We start from the raw sequence: 25,815 nt of genomic DNA, 5'->3' as shown, positions 1-25,815 counted from the left end.
GTCATAGAGCCTTTCAGGGACACATCAGTGGAGAGAAATGTTTCTAAGTATGGACAGGACCTCTTTCTATTGCTCCCATCACCTCCCAAGGAGCCCTGCACACTATCTAGGCTGTATAAGAGGGCTGCTGGCAGATGCCATGAGGAGAAGGACCACAGCTATTTCCGTGTCCAGTCTTGGGGCCGTGTGGCCAGCCTTGGGGCCATGAGCCACAGCAGGCCAGATTCCAAGAAGCAGAGACCACTGAAAAAGAGACTTTTTTTTAAACTGTGCTTTATTTAGGGCTAAGCTGGAGAAAGCGTCATCCAATAGTTACAGAAGGTTACAAGGAGTTTTAGGGAGTTGAGTGTGAAAAGAGCAGTTGTACTGAACTGCAGCTGTTTTTTTTTTTTTTTTTTTTTTACAACATCTGGACATCCTAAAAGGAGGAGCCAAGAGAAAGAAAAGGAAAAATTTAAAAATAACTAACCAACAAAATAGAAAGGAAAGTCAGGAGGCCTGAGAGGAACCAGATAATTGTTTTTCTAAAACAAGGAAAATAATGGTAGGTCCGCGAGCCCTCTGGCCTCCAGATGAACTGGACGTCAGTGAGAGGAGGGTATCGAGGCAGAATGCCAAAGCAAGTCTTCCCAACGGTGCAAATAAATTATAATAAATATGTTATACTTTAAAATATATGTGTTCTTAAATAAATCAGTGTTTTTTCTGATTCTGAGTTTTTTAAGCAACGTCTTTTTTAACTGCTCTAAAGTCATTTACCAAAGATAAATATCGTGCTTTCATTAAATAGTTTTCCTTGTTTTTTTCTCTATCATTACAATTAAAAGTCCTACAAAATATGCAAATTTATTTACAGAAAAACAGAGCCGGCATCATTTAAACATCCCTGTTTTTCAAAATTCCTTGTAAACAGTTTCAGAAATTCTTCAAAGATTGTTTATTTTTCTCTCTCTTGTTTAAGGTTTTTGTGTGTGTGTGTTGTTTCGTTGTTTTACGATGAAAGTTCCCAGGTCTCCCTTGCCCGGAAAGTCTCTGGAGCAAGCATGGAAGGCGAGTGAAGCAGAAGGTGTCCAGGGCTTGCGGAGAGCGGGCGAGCACGCAGCTCCGGAGCGAAGCGAGGCGAGGGCGGCTGCGGCTGCCGCGCGGGCCTTCCTGCCCAGGGCGGGGCCTCCACGGGCGGGGGCAGCCAGGGGCCCACAGGTCCGGCCAGTCCGCCTGGCCCTCGGGGTCAACGGTGTCGTCGCCCGACAGCACTCGCGGGGAGAAGGGATTGATGCTCAGTCTAAACTCTACAAAAGTACAGTCCTACAACATCTGGGATTTTAGCAGTAATGCTAACTTCTATAAGTTTTTTTTTTCCTTTTTTATTTTTTTTTATTTTTTGCTTTCCTCTAATTTTTCTTCTATGATATAGGTATTTTAAACTTCTCCTTTTTAAAATTCTGTACAACTATTATGTTTTTAAGAGGGGGGTAAGAGTTAGAAGCATTTACAGACTTTTCACAATTCTCTTGCCTTGTAAGTCCTTTTTTTTTCCCCTCCTTGTTTTCTCACACTTCAAGGTTAATGAGTTTTAATATTTTTGTTGCTTTCCCCCAATATCCACCAATTTGTTAATCTTAACAGCTCCCTCCAGACATATAATACAGAAAACCGTAGGAAAGTGTCTTAGACTTGAATGAGGGTAATCAAAGCGCCTCTCAAAGTATCAAAGAACTATTATCTTGCTGTTTTAAAAGCATTTAAGCATTATTTTTCTTTTCTTTTTTTTTTGTATTTTTGTGTTTTTTTGTGTTTTTTTTTTTTTTTTAATTTTTTTAAATTACATTTTTCATAGAATCGCTCTAAGCTGTTTCAAGAACAGCCAGGAGGCAGGAAGGAGGTTCCCCTCCATTCCCCCTCTATTTGACATAGAGCTACACATCTGCAATAAAAAGTTTGGTCCTTTGGTCCCTAAATAGCTAAAGGAATGACAGATAGAGATGCTCAGTGGCGGCCTCCCAGCCGCGCCCTGGGGACCAGGTCCCGCCACACCGCTTGCCCCAACCTGCCTCAGGCGCCCATGGGCTGGAAAAGCCCCAGGGATCGGTAAGCAGCGTCTCTTTCCAGTTCCCAGCCCTTCAGCCTCCCCATCTGGCCTCAAGTGATTTTGTTTTAAAAGTTGCCTTTTTGTATTTTTTTCTCATTTTTCTTCATCTTCTTCTTTATGTCATATGTATTTTCCCCCAAACACGTGCCCTCTGAACTCCATAGACGCTATACTTTCCTTGAAGAAATGTTACAGTCACAGAGTGTCTGGAGTCCTCAGCTTGATTGATATTGGCTGATATGTCAAAGATGTCATCCAACAGTTCTCATTTATAAATAGAGAGAGAGAGAGGTTTGTTTTTTAATGTAGCCCGTTCAGCATCCTGCCCTAAAATGAAGAAAATCGGGGCTGATTAAGCCAAGAGAGGAAACACAAAATGCATCCAAACACCAAAAGGAACCTGCCTGGGGGTTAGGGTGGGAGCTCTGGGGGATGGTGGGAGGGAGGGGAGAGACCAGTATGAGAATTAGTCATGATCATGATACATAAAGAAGAAATTGACTCTTCTATTCAGAGTAAGAAACCACTGGGAGGTCTAGTTAGCTGAGGTTTAGCTATTGGGAGAGGGGTTCTCGATTTGCGTTCCTTCAGAGTTCTGAATTGGAGGGTGGCTTCTAAGGGAAGAATTTGGGACTGTGGGATATGAATTCATAATTAAACTGATATCTGAGGGATCTAGCCCAGATACAATATGTATACAGAAGCCTAGCAAATGAGACAGCAAAAATCTAGCAGCCCAGCCCACTCCTCCCCCTTTGAGGAAAAGGAAGAAAGATCCATGACATGAATTTTGCTGAATCCTTGCCCAATTTCCAGCCAACCACTTCTTTCCCAAAGTCAGTAACTATTTGCGAGGCTATGTATATATATGTATATCTGGATATATGTGTAGCATATATTCACCTGCACATATGTGGATATACATGGATATGTGTGTATGTATATGCATAGATACACACATACACACACACACACAATAATTTTCTCATACATGCCAGGGAATTTAGAGGAAATTCAGAACTTCAAGGGGGTGGATGGGAGAATCTAAAAGAAGTTAGAACGGATTTAATCATTAGACTTAGACAGTTCTCAATTTTGTTTTGAATGGTGGCTTTTTGGTGTTTTGTTTTGCTTTTAAGGAAAAAAATCATGATCTGACTAGAATCAGAAGGAGAATGCTTAATCACTGTGAATTAACAAATGAGACTCATCTCCATTCTAGCAAGCAGCTTCCACTTATACATGGGGGTGACTGGTTACATCAAGAAAGTTAGAACTGCAAAGCCCCCAGTTGAGGGGGCAACGTCATGCGTATATCAATCCATGCTGGCAGGTTTTTCACACTGTTGATTCAACAAACAGCAAACCGTACACAGCAGTCTAAACAATTACAACACCAAATAAAATAATAATAAAATTAAAAAACACTTGTCGAGGACCCTTTTTCAGTTGTAAACAAAAAGGTGCATTTTGCTTTTGTCAGTACTGTTTTTTCCAAACCAACCAAAAAACCCTCCCGAAACCCCAGTCCCCAGCCTTCCCTCCCCACGATTAATTTAGCAGAAGTGGCTACAATACAAACCTTATAATTGTTACCAGGCTCTCTCTCAGAGGCCTCTGGCTTTGTACTCCAGTTTTTTTGGTTTAGAATTTTTTTGGTATCATTCTGTTACTGTAGATTTTTGTTTTTGTTTTTGTTTTTGTTTTTCCTTTTGAAGTGAGATTTAAAATGGCCTAACTGGAAAAAGACCAGACCCAGGAAAGTGTCAATTGAAAAAGGCCCCCAAATTTCTAGAAAAAAATAAAATCACAATATTTTCAAGTGCAAGTAAATCAACCACGCATTTTTTAAGATGTTTTCCTTATTTTTAAGAAAAAAAAATAATGGTTTGCACACTGTTAAATGGTCCTATGTTCGATCATTTAGGAATTCATCTTTATTTTTACTATTTTTTTGTGCTTTTGTTTTTTTTTTTTCTCTATGTGACATCTAGAGAAGCATAAAAAACGCTGAACAAGAAAAACCAAACAACAGAAAGTAAAACCACTGCAAGCACCAAGAACGAAACAAAAATGAGCACAGCAAAAAAGATCGTGGCAGCACAAAAGTCAAGAGAATGCACGTGTGATCATGACTGGCCAATCATCAACTGATACAACATCCAAGAAAAACGCTCCAATCACAGCACCTCCACGAAACTTGACGGCAATTGTCATGCAACCGATTCTTAGCCTTGTTACATGACGCCATCATGTCACACTGTGAACTTTGAGTTGATTTGAACTTACGGATGGGGGACTGTTTTCTCCACTCTCATGTGATTACGTGAACTTTATTCCTAGCTCAGCGCGAGACTGTGGTGGATTTGACTGGCCCTGGTTGGGATGTTGGAATTTGATTGAATGACAAAAGAAGAAAAGATTTATATATATATTTATATATGTAGAGAGAGAGAGAGAGAGAGGACAAGAGTGTGGGCAAGGGGGAAGGAAGAGGCAGGGCAGGGTGGAGGGGGTAGGGGAGTGTGAGAGGGCAGGGAGAGTTGGGTGGAGGGTGAAGAAGGGCAAGGAAGAAGTTAAAACAAAATTAAAAGGAAAAATATTTATACAGCACCAGACCACAGCATCAATCTAAAAGCTCTGATGAGAGAACAGCAGTCAAATCATAAGAGAACTGAAAAGAACTCAAAGGATGGAGGAAGCCGGCAGACAAACAACATGGGCACGTCAACACACACACACACACACACACACACACACACACACACACTCACAGCTGTTTATGCAGACACATGGTACACTGTGAACAGTAGCAGAACCTCACACAGGGCCACTAAGGGCACCCATCATGCGTTGGGGAGGGGAGGGGGCATGGGCGGTTTGGTGAGGGGGCCAGAAAAAAATAGAATCGCCCCTCGAACCACCCTGGCCAGCAAGCAGATCAGGGAGCACACCTCTGCTTTCTATCACCCTTGATTCTTTCTCTCTTCCCCCAGGCACCAAGCTCTCCTCACCTCCCCAGCCTTCTGTTGCTTCAGCCTGTGGATCAGCAGGTGGGGGCTGTCAGGGTGACCCTGATTTGCCGGGTGGGTCAGAAGCTGGCTAAGGTGACTCTTGGATCCATGAGGTCCATCCATGAGACACTTTGCTCCCATAGTACAGTCCATGCTGGCAGCAACTCAGCCCTCCCACCCTTCGGGTCCCACCTTGGCCACTGTCCCAGAGAAGGGCATCTCCTCTCCAAGAGAGCCAACTGTAGGATGTCATGATTCTCTCCCCGTCCACTCTGCCTCAACTCTCTTTCCTCAGAACCTTCAGCAAATGAACATGTCTGGTTTTCAGATTCAGAGGAAATCACATCAGTGTTCCTAGAAATCTACAAACATGACCTGACACTATTGATTTCATTTCATGATCACCTCACACCCTTTGCTTTGCTCCCAAAGTGGCCCATGTGGCCCAAGGAAGGTTGCTTCTGGCCCATGGAGCCTAGAAAAGGCTCTACAGCTGTGACCCATGCTTAGGCCCTATGGAAACCTGCGGGCACCCTGCAGGGTAGGTGACACAAACAAGGACGGTCCACCAGAGAAGGGAGTGCTATGGCCCTGACCTCCAGGCTCTGCTGCTGTCACTTTTGCTCTGCTGACCTCCCCCACTCCACCTTCTTCTCCATTCCTTTATACCCACAGCCCTCCATGTACAGCTTTCTAGGCTGACCTGTCTCACAGGCCCTGGCTGCCTTCTTTAATGGTGCAGCCCTAGGCTGAGGCTAGATTCTCTTCTCTATCAAGCATCATCAAATAATTCCACTTTGAGTGGTCTTCTGCACTCCTCACAATTTCACAGTCCTTTACCGCTAGCCAGGGATCTGGGGAGTGCCACCCCTCTGTCCTATCCATGGTTACACTTGACCTTGTTCCCCACCCCCTCCCCAGCAGCATCCAGGCACTGGGTTTATCTGCAGAGCTTCTGAGCCACCAGGCAGCTGCAGCCAACTTCACTCTCAGCTTTGTTTTCCTTCACGGGAGGGTGGAAGGGAAGCCCGGGATGGGATCGTGAAGTGTCAGTGTGGAGAAACTGCAAAGGAGCTGAGAGGTGACTATTTTAAGCTCAAACCCAGCCTTCAGCTCTGCCTTCACAGAATAGCTCCCAGCTCCACTTTCTCCCCAGACCTCTGTCCAACCTGCTGGGCCAAGCTGGGTTCTTGCTCTTCCAACAGCAGATCTCCCTCATGCAGAACAGGGCCCACTGCATGCCCACCAAGTCCTGACATGCCACCCTACCCTGATTTACCAGCCCCTCCTAGGAGACAGCCCTTAGACACACCCAGGACATCCAACTGGCAGGTCCCTTTGGGTGGGAGAAGAGGCCTAAAATGGAGGAGGGTAATGCCATCAGTTGTCAGCCATGGCAAGTACAACTAAGGGACCCCTGGGGAACCCTCCATCTCTGTCGCCCCTCCCCCAGTCCTGAGCAGCTCACAGGTACTCACTCCTCCCTGTTCTGCTGTGCTCCTCTGCCTGCCCCCAGCTTTCCCCCATCTGCCCTTCAGTGCCTGGCACTGTCCTGAGTGCTGGGGCATCCAGCTTACCTACCACAGAGCCCCTCCTTAAGGCTTCCTCATATACTCCTCCAGACACACAGACACACTTGCACACTCATGTGACCCCCAAGGGGCCTCCCCAAGGTTCTTCATGTAAACAGCTGACCACTCTCTTCACTAGGGAACAGCTGTGCCTCTTCCTGCTGGGGGACCCCCTTCCTCGCCACCTTCCTGAAGGGCCTCACAGAACATAGCCCTATGGTGGCAGGGTCACTGACCAGCACGGGGGACCTTGAATCAGGCCTGGGAGGCTCCAACTCATGACCTGGGTGAGGAAATGATGGCCAGACTGAACCAATTCAGATGCCAGGTCCTACCAGAACTGGGCTCTAGCCAGGGAAGGCCCAGGCCCAAGCCACAGCCCAGCTGCACAGGCCAAACCAAAGTCACCCATGTCCACAAAGGTCAGAGCAAACACTGTGCAAAAGCCTGTGGCCCAGAAGGGATAGGCCTCCCATGGGAGTCAGACATGACACTCAGCGTCCTTCAAGCCAGAGCCACCCTCAGCTTGGGGCCCTAGAGCTTGCTAGCGAACTTGGGGTGGGACAGGGACCTGGGTGTTCTGGCTGATGGCTGTAGACCTGGCCATGTCCACAATTTTGCCCATTTTTCCTGTCTCTGTTACCTTCCTCTTAGATTCCTGGTAAAGATTTTTTGGAGAAACTCCCATCTTATCATAAGATAAAGAGCCCAAGCAACCAGAGATGCAGGGGCAGCAGGAAGGCCGGGAACCCAAAGGGGAAGGAGAGCTACACTCTCAGGAGACCAACCCTAATTCCATCCATGGAAACCTCACCTTTCGGAACCAAAGCCTGCCCACGCCCCCCACAGCTGCACCCCTCCTTCCCCAGGCCTGTCACATTCTCATTCTGACTTGGCCTTGGCCACCAGGCCTGTTGCACCTTCCATGTTTACCACTGCAGTGGCCAACCCTGGCCCTGAGATCCCTGTCCTTGTCACCTCCTTGCTCCTAGTGACAGCTCGTCCCTCAGTCCCTGCTCAGGCTAGCCCTGTTGTTCTAAGCACCTGGGATTTATCATTTGTCAATATCCCCTTTCACTAACCTGTAAAATTGTGCAGGTTTTAGCTGCTTTTGCATGCTGTTTCCTCCCTTGCTGGCTACTACACGGTGGTCACTTCCCACTGGAATCCCCAAGCCCTTATCTTAGCGCCCTCTTTCTGTTACAGCCTCTAACTGTCTCAGAGTGGGAAGCCTGAAAGCACCATGTTTAAATGCCATCTACATGGAAATTAAAGGTCAAGTTTATTATAGAGTTAATAGGGAGGAGGTAGTTGGATGGCCGACCCCCAAGAAGTGGGATGTCTTGACATGTCCCCTCTGATATTCAGGACTATCTATGGTGAGGGGTTGGGGTGATGACAGCAGTCGGGGCTTATCATTCTCTTTACTTGAAGTAGCTGATGGGAAGGTGACATAATCTCTCTATAAAATGGGACCAAGAACACTACGTACATGATAGGCAGTTGCAGCTCTTATATCCTACAGTTAGTTATTACCTACAGGAACTGTGTCTCCTGCGTGATAAGAACTGTGGGAAAGTCTACAATTCTCATCTTTCTGGCCTTTGTATTTTCTGGGAAAATAACCCACTCTGCTGTTTAAACTACTCCTCTCAAGTCCCGATCCCAAGTATGACTATCAGCTGGTTCTACCTTGAAGGCCACTTCCTACCTCATGTCCCAAACAACAAATCTGCTTTCCTATTATTTTCAGCTGGGAATTTCCCCAACTGAAAGGTCCTATTCTTTCTTGGTGTTTAGTTGTCTCGAGGTCTAGGAGGCTAAAACAGAATGCTTATAGAGAGCCCCGGAGCCCCTTGCAATCTCAGGGCATTACCCTGGAACACACCCCCTCTTTAGAAAGCCTCTGATGACTCCAGCACCTCGTTTTCATCAGTAAAAGAAGTGGAAGCCCAAGAGTGGAAGCACCTTGGCCCAGGTCATGCCTTAGATCTAGAAAGGGCTGCTTTCACTAGCCGCCCCTCCCCTCCTATGGACATGCACCCATCTGCTGGCTGCCTCCTGATGTCTGTGTGTGCACAGAGCCAGGGCCTCCTTGTGGGCAGTATGGTGACCCAGCACTGAGCCCAGTGCCTGGCCCAGGAAGGTGCCCACACTCTGAATGAACATGAGTATCTGTGGCTTCGCACAAGCCAGAGATGGTCAGGGGGTGGGAACTCAGGAGACAAGAGAAGTGGGTTTGGTTTTCCTGCCTTGCAGAGGGTAGAGGCTCAGCCACCCTCTGCGATAGAAGCTGAGCACTGGCAGCTGCTCCTGGCTGGATGAAGAGTGTGCTGCTGGCAGAGGTGGCATTTGAGGGGAGAATGGGAAACTGCAGACCTCCAGGCTCCAGGCTCTGAATCTCCACTTAAATGTTTAACTCTCACGTACTGATTTGTCTCCTAACCCCTCTTTATTTCCAGGCATGACAACTCTGCTCTTTCAGGCACTTGGGCCAAAAGCCAGGTGTCATCCCTAGCTCCTCTTTCTCTCACACCAACCCCTAATTCATTACAAACAGCATCCTTGGCTCTGTCTTCCAAATACGTCTAAAACTGGACTCCCTCATACCACATCAACTGCTGTCAGCTGGACTGAGTGGTCCATGCTTTAGACCTCTGCTTTGGGCCCTGCAGTCTGTTAACACAGCAGCCAGTGGCCCTGCTAAAATGCACGTTAATAACATCATTCTCCATTCAAAGTTCTCCAGTGGCCCCCTGTCCCCCAGTCCTGTGGATCCTCCATGAGGTGGCCCTCCTCACCTCTGGGGTCTCCTTTCTAACCTGCCCCTGTAATTACTCCCCTCCAGCCACCTTGGCCTCCTACTGCTCCTTAAACACACCACTCTGCCCTCACCTAGCAGCCTTCACACTGGCCGTCCCCTCAGATGGAAGAGGCACTCCTCCAGACTCGGACATGGGTCCCTGCTTCACTTCTTGACATCTTTGCTTGAATGTCACTTTCTCAACAAGGTCTGACATGACTACCTGATTTAACTGTAACCAACAATTCTGATGCCCTGTATAATTTACTCTTTGATCATATGTCATTGTTTTCTCTCTCTCTCCCCCCACCCACTTAGGACAAGGATTCTTATCAGTCTTACTGAGGGCTGAGTCCCCAGTACCTGACTGTGCCTAGTGCACAGTACACAGAAGGAACAGAGGCACAGAGGGCTGGGCAGCCCGTCTCTGGCCTGAGAGTGAGCTGTCCCTGCAGGAGCTCACAGCAATGGGGGAAATCAGGCTGAAGGTGGACTTCTAATGTCCTGGCACAACTTCCCCTCTCCCCACTTCTCCAGGAAGCCTCTTCCCCCAGGGAAACAGGTGGCCTGGAAGTCCAGCTGCAAGGCAGGACCCAGACTGAGCAGAAGAGATGACAACTGTCTATTGCCATGGCCTCTGTAAAGCAGGCCTGGTAAGTGGCCCCAGTGCTACACCTTCACCGTGCTCAGCTTCTGTCCTACCCAGTTTTGTTGTTTTGGTAAATTTCCCTTTGAAAAGTCCTCTCCCTCATCTCCAGACTGAGCTATGAGGAATTGGAGGGGTGAGGGGATCAAGTGTCTAAAGGCCACCAGCCCTCCAAGCAGGAGGGCTGGGAAAGGGAGAAACAGGGATCCTGGGACAAGGCCCCAGCAGAGCGCTACATCCCCCCACAGGGCCTATTCTGCCGCCCCCAAACTCTCCCAGCCCTGAGCTTGCCATCTGGCGAACAGGATGGCCAGTGTGGACCTGGAGCGCAGGCCCATGGCTCGCCCCACCTTCTCAGAACGGTTCCCTCCTGCTCCTTTTGGATCTGCGGCAGGGGACGGCCTGCCCATTTCTCCCGGGATGACCACAGCTCTGCGCCTGCCCCCTAGGCACCAGGCGAGGACAGATGGAGACGGGCGCAGCGGGTCCAAGGCACAAGCACCGAGGGTCCAGCCCACGGAGGTCGGGGAGGCGGCGGGTCCGTCCGGTGTCCCCTCCCGAACCTCCGTCCCCGCGCCCCGGCCGGCCCCGGTTACCTGTGCGAGTCCTGGTCTCCCCCGGGGGACACTCCCGCCGGCGCTCAGTACGGGCGATTGGCGTCTTTGGGCCGCTTCAGCTGCACTTTGAGCCTCTTCATGCCGATCTGGAAGCCGTTCATGGCCTGGATGGCGGTCTGCGCGCTGGCCGGGTTGTCGAAGCTCACGAAGCCTGGCGAGACACGAGGGACGAGGGCCTGGGTTTCCACTGGGCCGCCCGGGCCGCGAGGGGTAGGTGGGGAGAAGGTCGGGGGCCGATGGCGGCCCCTCCCTGCGCTCCCGCCCGCCTCCAGGCAGGGCCGGGGCTCGAAACTCCTCCCCCGGGGCCCCGCCCCCGGCCGGCCTCACCCCCACCCCCTCCAGCCCGCTGCCCCGGGCCCCTCCCGGGGTGGGCGCTTCCGAGGCTTCCAGCCTCGCCGACCCGCGGGGCCCGGCCGGGACTCCCCAGCTGCACCTCGGCTCCGAGCAGCGCCCTCTCCCCCGAGCGGGGAGCCCGCGGCGCGGAGGGGCTCGGACGGGCGCCCGCCCCCCACCCCGGCCGGCCCCGGCACCTCAGCCCTCTCCTGCGGTGGGAGAGGGCGGACACACCTGAGGGTGGAGTTTATTGGACACTGTCCTCCCTGACAGGAGGGGGCCTGGCAGCGGGAGGGCACAGGGTGCCGGCCTGGGGAGAGAGAGGAGTGCGAGGGGGAGGGAGGGAGGCACCACGGAGAAAACTTCACCTTCGCGAGTGCCGCCCGGCCACAGGGGAAGGCAGAGGCTGGCAGTCCTCGCGGCCCCTCCACCCCCCCTTCCGGTCCTGGCCGAGGCTGTCCCCTGCCGGGCTCCTGGCGGGCACTGGGGTTCAATCCAGACCGACTCGCGTTAACCCACCACCTCCTACCCAGGAGCTGTCGGCATCTCCCTTTCATTTAGTAAAATTCCAAGCCCGGGGAGCAGGTGCTGTTGCCCTGGACTAAGCACACACCAATTAATGCGTCCCCCGTGAACCACTCATAACAATAATAATAGTATTGTAACAATAATAGTACAAATGGACACTGTTAGTAAAAAATCAGTAGAGAGCCTGCAGAAGTTTTTTTTTTTTTTTCACCCCTTCATTCCTCCCTCCCAACATTCCAGGACGGGATACAGAACCACCAAGTTCCCAGATTCAGATGGATCAGGTTCCCAAAGTCCGTTTAGAATTCACCTTTTTGAAACTTTGAATGCATCTCCTTGGAGACAAGTTACATCAGCATTTCCCAGAATGGCCCTAATAGGTGCTCTTTGAGAAAGGGGTTTCTGTGGTCAGGAAGGTTTATAGCCAGGCCCCCTTGGGACAGTTCAAGGCACATTAACAAACAAAAACATCCCCCTCTCACCCCCTCCACCCCCAGCTTCTCCAATAAATAAAACTTTATCTCTTTGTTTAACCTAGTATTTCCTGGAATTTATTTGACTTGGAGGCCTTTTCTCCTTTAAAATCTGCCTTTTATTTATTTCTCCTTTAAAATCTTCTCGCAAAATATATGAAACTAAGCTTGGCAAAGTTCCCAGGCCTTTTTGCAAACCAGTCTCATTTGGGGTGCTTGTTCCCGAATAGCATTAGATATATAAGGGGTAGATGTATTGACACACTGAAGTAGAAGCTGTCTTCTTGGTGAACTGTCCCTGGTACCTCCCTTACTCTCTCCCATGTTGGCTGTTTCTCCCTTTTACCTTGTCCTAGACACTTTCCCCATGTGGCTCCTTTTCTCTTCCTCTTGTGTCCTTCCTGCATTTGCTTATATTTGCTCTTGCAGCAATGCACCATCAAAGATGGGGGAGGGTGTGTGTATGTGCATGTGAGGGCACTCAAGAGCATGTGAGCTCAGATGGAACTGGTCAGAGCCGGTCCCAAAGCAACATAAGCAACATCTGTATAAATCCATAAGCCAAAGTAGATAGGAGAGATTTAGGATTATCCATAGTTGAAGATTAGTGTGAATAATCCTCCCACCTTCTCCTCTCATCCCCTCCTGGCCCATCTCCTCCCCACCAACCTTGATGTCTGATGGCTAGTCACGCTGTTAGCGGAGCGGAGCAGTTTTCAAATGTGTGAATTGTGTGTCTGTTGTTGCCTTGCTCTCCCTCCAATTAAGGAGAATGGTTGAAATAATGTCTCCCTCCCTGCGGGGACAAGCTAGCCTCACTGTGGGTGACAGGCTACAACCCTCCCTCCCCCTCTGGCCCACCAGCACCACCAGCTCTGACTACCTTGCTACCTGCACTCGGTGGCTGTTTTGCTGGGGAGGAGACAGGAGAAAGCTAAAAGGGGCTGGAGGTGCTGTGGTGAAAGGGAGGGACAGCAACTGAGAGGGGAAGAAGGGGCAGAGGGATCCTGAAGGAGGGAAGGCCAGACTTCGTGGAAGAATCTAGAGTCTCCAGAGGCCCAGGGGTTGGAAGGACTCCAGGCTCGAGGGAACCTTTCTTCCTCAACCAATTTTGTTAACTGGCTCGCAATCTGGGTGGGGAGCTTGCCCCTGACTGGCAGGGCCGAGTGCCATCTCCCATGGTACTGTCTTCCTTCCCCAGAGTCCCTTCCCCACTCCTCCCACCATTGAGAAAGTTCCTACCTCCCAGGCCATGGGAAGCTTGCAGGTAGGAGGCCCTCTTGGTGCCTTCTTTCAACTTAGCAACAATTTTTGCTGCACATATGCTCACAAAAGCCTCTGGAAGATTCCGTTTATGCACATAAAAAGTGAGTGGGTCCTTTGAGGGATTCACTGAACATAGGACCTTCTTTGGGGGAATTTAGAGAGATCTAGCACTTCTTGAGGGTCCACTCTGGCCAAGGCCTTCACACATACCATCTTATATAACCTGAGAGCATCCTTGAGGGCTGACTGCTAAAGCCCCCATGAGGCTCAGAGAGTGAAATGCCTTGCCCATGAGTGAGTGCCGGAGCTGGTTCTCACACAAAAGTTGCAAAAGGCTCAGATGCAAACCAGAACCCAAGAGGCTCAATGAGGAACCACTGGGCCAGGCAAACATGGTGGGAGGCTGTTCTTTTTCAAGGCAGGTGGATATTTAGCGCTAGAAGCTTGTTCAGGAAGAGAGAAAGGAACCAGGGTAGATGTAGAACCAGAAGTTTTTTGTTTTGTTTTGTTTTGTTTAAAGCAAGGTAAAGCCTTTCTCCTGGAGAATTTAAATGGGCTAATGGCGAGGGCAGTGTTTGGGCAGACTCTAAGGAAATGCCTTTGAAAATCTGGGTTTCTCTGACCTCAGGGGCAGCCAGGGACAGCACAAATGCACCAAGGATATGGCTAGAGACCAAGCCTGTTCTATCCCAGGTGCCCAGCCCTTTGTGGGCTCTTAGCAGTTTTCTTTGATTTATGTAACATCTAAGGCTTACTTAAAGAGCAAATGCAAAGATCTCCAGTTTGTTGTTTTTACAAACGTAATTGTACTTTGTCAGAAGAAATACTGGTCACACAGGGCGGGGGCGCTATCCTGTCTTTTACTTTGGCTTTGTTTCCCCAATACTGAAAGAGAAATGAGCTACTGAGGCAACTCCACGCTATCGAAGTGCCCCAGATTTCCAGGGGAAGGGACAAGGGAGCAAAGATCTTGACTGCTCTGTCAAACACACTCTCAGACCTCAAGCCCTTATGGTTCTGCCAAGTTGGTCTCCAAACTGGAATTTCCTCAACATCCTCTTCCTGATGCTTCTATATTCTTATACCATCTCCCCTCCCCCACCCCCAAGCTGTGACCTGGGCTCCCTGGCCAACACAGGCTCCTATTCTGTCCTTGAAGCCCCAGAATCTGGGGGTCAGCCTGCAGGTACTGAGCTTCTGGCAGACTCAGCTTTGGTTCCAGCGGCAGCTCTCTGGGGACTGGACTCCGCAGTCGTTGGTGAATCTATGAGTGGCTCTGGCCCAGAAGGAAGGGCAGATGGAGGTGGAAGAGGAGGTGAGAGAGAGACTAAGGAGGAATGGAGGGGAGAGCTGTGGGGAGGAAGTGGGACTTCCAGTGTGAAGCAAATCAAAACACAGGAGGCCCAGTTAAATTGGAATTTCAGATAAACAGTGAACACTTGTTTAGCAGAAGTATATCCCGAATATCACATAGGCCATATTGACTGTAACATTCGGGACATACTTATACTAAAAATGGATCCATTGTTCATCTGAAATTCCAATATAACTGGGCCTCCTATATTTTACCTGACAACCACACTCCAAATCCTCCAAGTTTTCCCAACCCCACTTAACACCCTGCCTTCAGGAAAATTTCGTGAAAGCTGTACCTTCACTCTATTGCTATCAGCTCCAGGACCTCCCACCATCTTCCACATGAAGCATCCTCATCTGAACTATCAAAACCCTCCCCAGCACGGACCCTCCCTCGCGGATGGTCTCCCCTGAACCCTCCTTTCTGTCCAAAACCTCCAGCTTCCCCACTCACTGACCTCAACTTATCTCCACCCAGCCCCGGGCCCTTGTCCATTCCTTGCTTTATTGAGATCCACCTGCCCTTCTCATTACTCCATTGTTGGTGCCTTGCAGATTTCACTGCTGTTGAGTAGGTGTGATTTTCATCTAAGCTAAGATCTGAGGCTTCCTGAGGGCAGGGACCATCTTTGTCTTCCTGGCTCTTCAACAGTGTGGCTCTGGTGGCCTGAGAGAGGCGGGTGGGGGAAGGAGAGTTCATTGGATGGCAGGAGGGAAGCAAAGAGCAGGGTAAACAGAGAAGGGGGCTGGGGGCAGGACACAGAGATGGACAGAGGGAGCCAAGGGGAAGGCAGGGGAGGGGCCTCTGCTGGGCAGGGCCCTTCCCCAAGGATCACGCCCAGCTTTCACCCAGGGGCCATTGTGATGATGAGAGGAGAGGGGCTACATGCTGCCCCCTCCCACCCTTGCCCAAGGTGGCTCCTCCCTCTTCTCAGTGGGTGAGAATTAGGACTTGGAGCAGGGAGGGGAACCTGTCTCTTGAACTGGGAAGGGGGAGATGGGGTGATGGGGAGCTTGGCAAGGAGTGAGCAGGGAAAGCCAAGAAGCCAAAAGTGAAAGAGAAGAGTGAGAGGTGATGGCTGGAGGCTGGGCCCAGGGAGCACCTGGGGGTGGAGAGCTGCGTGAAGGAGCAGGTTAAAAGCAGTTGGACACCGGTAAATTGGTGCGAGCACCGCCCTGTCCTAGGTGAAGCTAGTTGGTTTGTTATCTTTACCCACCAAAGCATTTACTTTGGTTAGTCGCCCGATCCACAAACACTTTCGAGGAGATGACATTACCGAAAGGGAGGAACATCTGCATCAGCTCAGCGTCCCCAAACTCCTGGGGCAGATGGTAGATGAACAGGTTACAGCCCTCGGGCCCTGCGGTGAGGGGAGGGGGTGGGGCGGGGGAGGAGGGATGGCGGGGTGGGGGAAGAGAGAGACAGAGGAGAGGTGAGCGAGTTAGGCAGCGGCAGCAGGGAGGGGTGGGGGCAAGGTTAGGGAGGGGGGTCTCATCCAAGATCCAAGAAGAGTGGGGGCTGCTGAGCCCACGAACTGAGCTCTGGTCTCTGCTCTGTGCTTGCACAAGTCACTGAACCTCTCTGTGCCTCAGTCACCTTTTCTGCAAAATGGATCTGTAACAGGGTGCCTGGCTGGTAACTCTGGGCTCCAGGAGCAGAAGTGATGAGTAAAAGGGGCAAACTCGAGGCCTGATCAGCAGTGGAAATCAGGTGCTGAGGAGAGGCAAAGGTAGGGAGACCTGAGAGGACATGCTGGCCTCCCTTCCCCGTGCAGTCCTGCTCAGGGGAGGACAGAGGGAATTGGCTTGGGGCAGCCATGTGAGTGGTGCTGGTCCGGGTAGGTGAGAAGCTTCACTTCACCTCCTGCACCCATGGGTGGCAGCGCAGCCCGTCCTCCTCCTTGGCCTGCAGCCACTCCTTCTCATCTAGTTCCTAACGGCCCTTCCTTCCCCTGCCTTAAACCTCAAACCCAGCCCTGGTCTTCAAGGCAGAAATCAAGATTTATCCTGCCTCTTCCACTGGGCTTGCTTGTCTTCACAGGAAGGCTCCACAATTAGCCAGGGCACCCATGAGCTTCATTACATGAAAGGCTCCCCATTTCGTTACAATAACAACAGCCCTGCCACTTCTACAGCTTGTCAACTCCACTTCACAGATGAGGAAACTGAGGCCCAGAGAGGTTAAGTCACCTGACAGAAGTCACACAGCTAGTAGGGGGTGGAGCCAGGATATAGACCCAGGCCATCTGCCTCCACAGTCTGTGCTTTCCTCTCTCTCTGCCTATCTGTCATAAATCTCAATGCCCCAGAAACTATGAACATAGTTGAGGTCTTTGGATTCCTGACATTTCCAGATAGCTAAAGATTTACATTTTTCTTTTTAAATAACCCAAATGCTCAATTTTAAATCTTTGAAATGGAAATTTCTTTAAGATACTTCTTCTGTTTCCTGCCATCTTAAATATAGTATGCTACATATGAGTTAACCTTTTAAAGTGTGGTCATTTCAATAGTTTCTAACCCATGAAGGACATGCAAAGGAATAGCTTCATTTGTCAGAGTTGTGTAAGAGCTGAGGTTATGATCAGAGGCTGGTGGGAACTAAGCATGAGCTCAAAAGTGAAGGCTGTAAGGCACCGACCTGGTCTGATATGTGGCTTTCGTGGCCAGAACCGACTGTCATGGTTCTCTGGGAAGGGTATGGCTGCCAGATAGGCCAGTCCCGGAGCAAAGAGATCACTCTAGAGTCTCTCTGCTCTTCTCTTCCTTTCCTCTCTCCTCCTACCTTCCTCCTTCCTCCCTCCAAAGAGTCCTCTAACCACCAAAGCACCCCTCTGAGCCATGGACCTCCTTGGTCCTTGTCCCCACCCTCACCCCCCCCAGACTGTGGTCGCCCAGACAAACTGCCAGCTGACGGCGCATTCAGAACCAGAACCGGCGCAAGCATGCTCCCTCACCCACTTCCAGGGGTCCCTGGTACTGGATCCCCCAAACTCTGGTGACCCTCTCCTAGCCCATCCCCTCTAACTACATGTGTTTACTAGTTCATGCTCTATGAATGTGTCCCTTGATGGTCCCCAGCTAGATGTGAGTCCCCTTGGGGCAGGAACCAGTTTGAAGGCCTAATCTAAGCCACACCTCCTCTAGGCCCCCCACCCAGATACTCCCCACACCCTCTCCCTTTCAGTGATCCCTGAGTCCATACTCCATACTCTTCAGTCTGAGGCTTTCTCTTTTTCTGGTAGGTTTTCTCTCTGGACAAATGGTGCGCTCTCTAGGGGCAGGGGCATTTGCCTTCTCCTGTCCTCCTATCCACCACCCACCCCACCCCCACCTCAACCCCCAGTACATGCCTTCTCTCCTCTAACCACCCCATTCTTCAGAGCTTCCCTCCCTACTCCACCCCATGCTGACACACCTGCCTTGAACTTGGGGCCCACGCTCCAAGTTCAAGTTCCATGAGCTGCTTTATGTGGATGTTATATCTGTTGTCTTTACAGAGACAAGGAGCCTCTGAGGGCAAGGCCTGTAGATTGAGTTCTGTCAGCACAGCGTGTGGCTGAGCCCCACCGGTCTTCTGCCCCACCCCCCTCAACAGGGACCCTACACATTGTCTTACTCCAGCTGCCCCGAGACCTCATGTTAGTCCCTCATTCATGGATCTATAACCTTTGGAGGTCAATCTGGTCCAACCCAGCCTTCTGAGAAATGGTGAAATGGAGCTCCAGAGGCAGAAAGTGACTACCCCTGGCCATCCAGCGCCCCCTGGCAGAGCCAACGATGGAGCCGACCCTGAGGGTAACCACAGCCTGTCTGTGGGGCAGACAGCCTCTGGGCATCCAGGCATCTGATGGTTTTCAGACTCAGCTCAAAGACAAGGAGTTGGAAGGAAAGTCCTCCCCAGCAATCAGTGTTTCCTGGTATTTCAATGGCATTACACACGGGGAAGTGGCCATGATGTGTGGAGAGGCCACGGCTGGAGGAACATGACTGTCTTTTTCATCTGTGCCTCCCTCATGCAACACTGGACACAGCTGTGGTCTGGCTCCAGCCCACCCTCAGCCTCTCTCCCCCACGTCTTCTGGTTCATCTCATCCTTTGCAACACCCCTGGCTTTGCACCTACTGTTCCCCCACCTGGAATTCCTGTCTTCCCATCTCTGCATACTGAAGACCTCAGAAGCCTTCATGACACCCCCACACCCAGCACCATGAGCTTAGCATGATTCTGTAGGTATATGGGTTCACATCTCACCCCTCCCCGTGCCCTGTTCCCCAGGGTCGCTCATCCTGTGCACCACATTCAGGGAGAATGGGCACTATAGTGGTAGATCCCTCTGCCAGAGGGGTGGCTACAGTGGTGAATGACCACACAGGGTCTGGTCTAAGGAACAAGGCATGTGGGTGGGTAACGGAAGCTGCTCAGAGATAGAGACAGTATGAGAAGGAGTGCAGAGCTAGCTGTGTAGGGTGGTACACAGTGTGAGGTGAGGGGCGGGGCAGGGAACAGATGGGGGGGCCTGCATTTAAGGCCAGTGGTAGGGGCTGTCGTGTGTGTTGGTCAGAGCAACGCTGACCTGCAGCTGTGTGTGTGTTGGGGGCAGGGTGCAGTTTAGAGACCTCTGAGCCCACAGACCAGAGAGATGCAGGGTGCTGACTATAGCGTGGGAGTGGGTCAGCCTGAAGGCAGTGCAGTCACAAAAGTAGTAGCTCTCTGTTCTGGGTCTGGAACAGGCAACGCTGGGACTGCTGGACACCACCCCTTGGGGCTCAGATCTGACTGATGTGGCACTGCAAGGCTTGGAGTGGTGAGAGGAGGGCAGGGGCAGGGCAGACTTTAGGGCGACAGCCCAGTGAGGAGACCCCCTGGCAGAGGTGGGGCTGATGGACCATTCCTCACCCCCACTTCACCAATGGTGGCCCAGATGTGTCATTCAGGCATGGGCTGGGGGCTTCACTATGCAGGACAACAAGGCTGAGATGGGAAACTTTGGCTGAGTTGGAAGTCAGACCAAGTGAGTTTGCTTCCAAGCCCAGGCTCTCTGCTGTTCAGGCTCTGGGGCCTGTTCAGAGCCTGTCTGACCAAAGGGGGTTGGACCAGCAGACCTCCAGGGTCCTTCCCAGGACTAACCTATATCCCACAGCTCCAGGACGACCTGCTGCCAGGCCTCTGTGTCAGCCATTCGGAGACCAGTGGAACCCCCTGGCCACGTAGGCTACTGGGGCAGGTGTGATGGCTTTGCTGGCAGGTGACCCTTTTCATGGGGATGGGGAGGACAGGGACTTGTTAGTGAACCCTTGCAAGCCCATGGAATCCCCGAGATCAGGCTTGTTTATCCAGCTCCTAAAGGTCTCTAAGCTCTGGAATGGGAGGACACTGAGGGGTCTTTATGAGTCCCAGCCTCCCTGGGCCCACTGGCCTTGCCAGGCCCACCCTGTTCACATCAGGAACTCTAGAACTAGCTTTCCAGGATCTTCTTCTGCAACTAGGCCTGCACTGGGACACCCCCATATCCTCCCTGCCCATGGATTCCTGCTCTGGGAGCTCTACCTGGCTTTCCTGGTCACCCAGAGTGTACAACTCTGTCCATTATGAACTGGTCTCCCTACTTCCCCCATGCCCAGCCATGAGCATTACTACTTCCCTTCCTCTCTGCTGGGGAAGAGGGGATTCTTGGACTCCAAGTCATCCAGGGTCCCACCACTGGGGTTTGCAGAGCTGCCCACCAGAAGCCCACCACCATGCTTGGATTGGAGAGCGCCGCAACTCATAATCCTGCCATCTTCCCCCACCCTCAACACGACACACAGGCACGGTCATCTTTCCAACCAAACACCCAGCCAAAGGCCCAGGAGAGCTTCTTTGGGAAGAGAAGGGGGCGGGGAGGGGCCTGGGAGCCCGGCCTGCAGACTCACCTTCTCTCTGTTGCTGGGGGATCATTGGAGGTGGTTGAGGAAAGGCCTGGCTTATCTGACCATAGGCAGCAGGGTAGGCGGCTGCTGGAGGGCCACAGAGGAGAGGCAAGAGCAAGACACGGTGACAGTGACATGGAGAGAGACAAGGTGAGAGGCAGGAAGAAAGAGAGATTTCAGTGTTGAGCAGTAAAAGCAGACCAGACAAAAAGTGCATTCCAGGTCAACGACTTAAGATAAAAGAGCCAGGGAGAAACAGCACAGTGAAGGTCAGAAGCGTGTGCATGTTTGTGTGTGTATGGGTGTTTGAGTGTGTCGCCCAGCCCAGGGGTGGGAGTGAGAGAAGCATGACTGACAGCTTGCCTTGGGCTTCCTCAAGTCGGTTCCCATTCAGTGACCCAAGGCCATCTACTTGGCCCAGCGCTGCCTCTGTCACCCCTCCTTTTTCCCCCTCTGGCTGCCTACCCTCCCTTGTTCCCTGTCATCCTTGCTCAGGCCAACTCCTGCTTCCTGTGTATCCTGGCGAAGGGTGGGGGGAGGTGGAAGGATAAGACTGTTTCCCTTCCAGGGTCTCTCCCTCCCTCAAACCCAGGTATCTAAGCCTCCAGGGCCAGCAACGGTGGACTGTGGTGGGCTGTGTGGCTTTGTGCTCCCGGACAAACTGGCCTGGCAGCCCCATGGGGAAAGGAAATCTGGCCTCAAAGATGAGTAACTGCATGGCAAGGTCAAGGTTTCAGCTGGCTCACCAACTTGTCTGAAGTTCTGACCACCCACCACTGCAAGGGCACCTCTGGGAAATTCTGACTGAATGCTGGGGGGCCTGCAGAGAGGGAGGCAGCCAGGAGTAGGGGTCTCTGGGAGTAGAGTCCTCCCTCCTTGCACCAAAGCTCCCACTCCTCCCCCCTCCACCGCTCCCTTGCCCCTCCCCCTCCCACACAGTGCTGAGCCCAGGCCTGGAGAGGGGAGATGAACAAAGCTGGGGGGAGCCATGGGGATGTGCGGATACTAACGACCTGCATACTGCTGCACTCCAGCGTAGGCCTGCTGCAGGGGGTCCGCGGCGGTGGGGCTCTGCGCTGCGGGGGGAGCCAAGGCAGCAGAAGTCAGTAATGCCCACCCAAACCAGCCCCTCCCCGACCACGCCGATGGAGATAACACTGTGGCTTTATTGCTGGCCCTTCCCAGCCACTGTGGTGTCTGCCTTGGGGCAGTCGTCTGGTCAGAACCCTGAGTGCCTGGACCCTGCTGGGGTTCCCTCTTCCCCAGTCCAGTGCCCTTAGTAGGGTGAAGGTAGCCCACCCTGTCTGGGGCCTACAGGCTGGGGTAGGGTGAGATGGATGTTTTATGCAGAAGGCTGGGAGGAGCTGGGAAGGAGACGCTGGAGGAGGATCAGCCATGAGGGGCTCAGTGGGGACGCGTGAGGGACTTGGCCCTGGACAAGTGCTGTGGAAAAGTGGGCAAGGTGGGCTGTCAGGAGGGTGGCCTCATCCTCACGATCCTCAGCAGAAGTCAGGGGCAGAATCAGCTGGGTAAAAGGAAAGGCACAGGGGGCCTCTGCGTGCCACTCTGTCCTGCCGGGCCACTCATGCCTGCTCCAACAGAGAGAGCCTCTTCTTTAGTCTTAGGGAGTTCGCACAAGGTAAGAAAGCTTCCATTCTCTGGACTGGCCACACAAACGAGACTGGCCCCAGGAGCTAGGGGAGGAGTAGAACCAGCATACCAAGGACCCTCCTCCAGCCTGAATTTGTGACTCTTAGATGTCTACTGCCCTGTGTGAGAAGAGGACCCTCATGCTGAAACTTTGGCAAGAAATGGGGGGCAGCTGGATTGGGGAAAGACTTGGTCTCTGCTGTACCCTCAGAAGGTTGGGCAGAAGCCTGGTACATGGACCAATGGTGGGCACTGCCTTTGGTGACCATGGCCAGTGTGAGTGGGCTGGCCTGGGAGGCCCAGGGAAATGGGTGACAACCTGGATAACACAGGGAGGCAGAAAGAAAACCATCTGGGTGTATCTGCCTGGTGACCTTCGCCAGCCAAACTATGGTAACTGGTAGTGCCAACCTTAAGGGAGTTGGAGACCAGCAAGAATTCCCAAACTTCATTCCTGAGCTCTTATTTCCAAACCTCAGTAACACCCAATGAGAACAATAGCACCTGGGCCTCAGGGGAGCAGAGATCCTTAAAGACAGTGCGGGCTGCAGCAGGGGAGCTGGGCCAAGGCACTGCCAGAGCAGTAGCTGAAGGTGGGTCAGGACGCAGGCCCCTGTCCTATCCCTACCCCTCTCTTTTCCCCATGGTGGTGACTGTGGTCAGGAGTGCACAGTGCTGAGGAGGTGTAGGGGAGTTGATGGGGTGTCCTCTCCTCCCTCCTGCTGCTCCTCTCTCCTGACCCCTCCACCAGCTCCAGCTCTCTGGAGGGAAACACACAGCCAGCTTGTCCTCTTAGTTTCTCCAGCTGCTCCCCCACATAGTGCCTTTACGCAAAGCAAAGCAAGGTGCCTCATCTCTGGGCACACAGTTTGGTGTCCTGTGTGAAATAAAACTTGCACAACTTACATGATAGTCACCCCCCCCCCCCCCCAACAACAACACATCGCACAGTGCCAGGATTATAGCAAGTGCTATGAGGTAAGGGAAGAATGAATGGCCTTTAACATTTATAAAGCCTCCCCTGCAGGGGTGTTCTGTGGCAGTAAAGGCCACACTGTGTGCTTCCAAGATGATCTTGATGAGCAAGAAGGGAGAAAAGAGAAGGCACCTGGGGCTAGGAAGTGGAGAAACGCATTTCTGAGACCCCTCTCTCCTTCTCTGCTAATGACCTCATTAGTAACTGCCAAAGAGTGAACGTTTTGAAGGATCTCGCTCATTACAGCGGCTTCAAACTCCGCATTTAAAGATGGTAAATTAATTTTTTTAATGTACTACTTTTCTCCTTTCCTTCCCTCCATCCCTCCCTACTGCTCTGGCAGGGAATTGTTTATGTGATGTGGCAGATTGTTACAAATAGGGGAAAGAAACATTTCCAAATTCCATGAGGGATATAGCTCACAGATGCTGGTGGGGGTGGGGAACAAACATGTTCATCAAAATCCACAGCTCCAGATGGGCTTGTGGGCATGGAGGTGGGGGGGCGGGGTGAATGAAACCACCCAGATGTGCTGGGGACTGTATCTCCCAGCCCATGAACCTGAAGCAGGAGGAGCCCAGGAACCTGAGACTGGTGGGCTCTCCCCCTGCCTCCAGCTTGTCAAGCCCCTGCCCTGCCTCCCTGGCCAACCTGGAGACTTCATCCTGAAACATCACCCCAGACCCTCTGGGATCTGATGCTTCTCTCCCAGCTTTCCTGGCTTCTTCTCTTTGCTTGAGAGGTGAGTTGAGGGGTAAGCACAAGGACAAGACCAAGAACAACTCCAGGTCCAAAGTCAGGGCCTTCTCTTCTGTTTTGCTGTAGCACAGCGACCTTGTGCTCTGCTGCTGTGGGAACTTTTGTATTCTCTGGATGTCTGGGCCTCACTCCAGACACTGAAATCAAAATCTCTGAGCTTCTGTGGTTTTACAAAGCCACACAGTGGGTTCTGAAGGGCTACCAGAGCAGGAAGTGTTACTCTGCCCCCCACTGTCGATCCACCCCAGGCTGATCTCCTTTGCTCTAGTTGGGCCAACCTTCTCACCATCCCTGGCTCCTTCAGGCAGGCCCCCCTCCTCCCACTGGGCCTCCAGGATAGCTGCTCCACAAGATGTACTCCTTGTTCATCCCATCCTCTCCAATCCCTACCCATTGTTAAAGTCCAACCTGAGCCACCTGTCAAGGCAGCTCCTTTGGGCTTCTTCAGCCTACAAAGCTTTCCCTTCACTTGAACCTTTAGCACCTCATGATGGAGAACATTTACTCTTGATCACACTACATTCTGCTTATTGTTTCAACGTTCTGTCAATGTCTATTGTGTTCCTGATTTGACTTTGACCTTCCAGATAATAGGCCTACATCTTGCCCTCCTCCTGGGGCCCCCCTTTCATTCAGCACAGATTGGGCACTTCCTTGTACTTATGGAGGCTCTGTAACCTTGTCATCCGCCCTCTAAGAAGAAGGACAGCACTCTTCACATCTCTGATATACTGCCCCTTGCTAGTCTACTGTCCCTTGCTTCGGGCCCAGCTCTCCTGCTCTATCCACCCTCAAGAACAGAGACAGAAGCTGCTTCAAGTCAACTGGAGAATCCCACCGTGGGAGAAATACTAAGTTTGAGAGGAACAAAGTTAATCAGAAACGGGCCTCAGGGATCTTCTGTGTACCAGAATTCATGAAAGTGAGACCTGGGAGCTGTCCGAGGTTCTGATCCTCTGTCCGAGGTCTGACCATGGTTTTGCGTGCACAAAGGACCTGAACAGGTAGGTATGTACTGTCCATAAAATTAGCCTGTTTATCTGCCCTGCATTCCCAAAAGAACCCTTTTCTACTTAACACAAAATAGTATTATTCTTTTAGCTTCCATCCCCTTACTTCTTATAGGTCAAATTCACTTTCAATTAATTTGCAGTTACTAGCCTCTTTACCTGATTGTACAATTACATCTATTCCTTTTTTTCTACCCTGAAGGAGCCCCAGGAATGCAATTCTTTCTCACCTCTGAGACTCATACTTCCCCAAAGATGAGAATTTGGTCTCTCCCACTAGAGGTACCCTGAGGGAAGGTAGGAGAGGCTGTTCTCCCTGATCACATTTGGGGGTCCACCAAGGAACAAATGGAGGGCAGGAGCCACACATTCCCTGTTATAACAGCAAGGGCAGGGACAGAATGGATGAGATGTGTGCTGCATGGTTAACAAAGGGCTTCCAGATGTGCTTACCTGGGTAGGGGTGGATGCCATTGGCAAATACAGCTTCTGCAGCAGGTTGCCCATTAGCCTGCGGGGGGAGGCCAGTGAAGCCATTCACTCCAATGGGGGATGGGATGCTAGGCACGGCTGGTGCAGTGATGCCCGGAGGGGTGCTGCCACCTGGTTTCAGTGGTGGAGAGAGGTGGAGGAGGAGGAAAGGCAAGCAGAACAAAAAATGAGGAAGGCCAACCCAAGGATCCCCACCACCTGGCTCCAAGGGCCTGGGCATAGGCTTGGCACTCACACACCACCTCAATCCTATCTGTGAGTTACGCCTTGGATTGTCTCCACGCATGGAGTGGTTTCACTCATCCCAACTGTATTCATCC

At 51.6% G+C, this 25,815-nt stretch overlaps 1 protein-coding gene across 50 annotated transcripts in view; it reads right to left on the bottom strand.

Moving 5' to 3' along the window:
• Positions 1-262: 262 nt before the first annotated feature.
• Positions 263-25,815, bottom strand: part of CELF4 (CUGBP Elav-like family member 4) — a 292,526-nt gene continuing 266,973 nt past the window's right edge. For 4 of the 50 annotated variants that reach the window (XM_090285577.1, XM_090285579.1, XM_090285585.1 and 1 more), the window contains exons 8-15: positions 25,457-25,606; positions 21,619-21,684; positions 20,612-20,695; positions 15,974-16,057; positions 11,308-11,383; positions 10,720-10,891; positions 4,379-4,465; positions 263-2,416 (exon numbers count right to left, since the gene is read on the bottom strand). In XM_090285577.1, coding sequence (XP_090141703.1) covers positions 4,412-4,465; positions 10,720-10,891; positions 11,308-11,383; positions 15,974-16,057; positions 20,612-20,695; positions 21,619-21,684; positions 25,457-25,606 — 686 coding nt within the window. In that variant the 3' untranslated portion in view covers positions 263-2,416; positions 4,379-4,411. Of the gene's footprint in view, positions 2,417-4,378; positions 4,466-10,719; positions 10,892-11,307; positions 11,384-15,913; positions 16,058-20,611; positions 20,696-21,618; positions 21,685-25,456; positions 25,607-25,815 lie in introns of those variants that run through there. The other 46 variants (XM_090285603.1, XM_090285606.1, XM_090285611.1 and 43 more) reach the window with 16 other exon arrangements.

The sequence above is a fragment of the Furipterus horrens genome, unplaced genomic scaffold, assembly GCF_987537825.1.
Source record: "Furipterus horrens unplaced genomic scaffold, mFurHor1.1.pri manual_scaffold_8, whole genome shotgun sequence".
NCBI lineage: Eukaryota > Metazoa > Chordata > Mammalia > Chiroptera > Furipteridae > Furipterus > Furipterus horrens.
The sequence above is the reverse complement of the archived record's forward strand: the minus strand, read 5'-3'. Positions and strand labels throughout refer to the sequence as shown.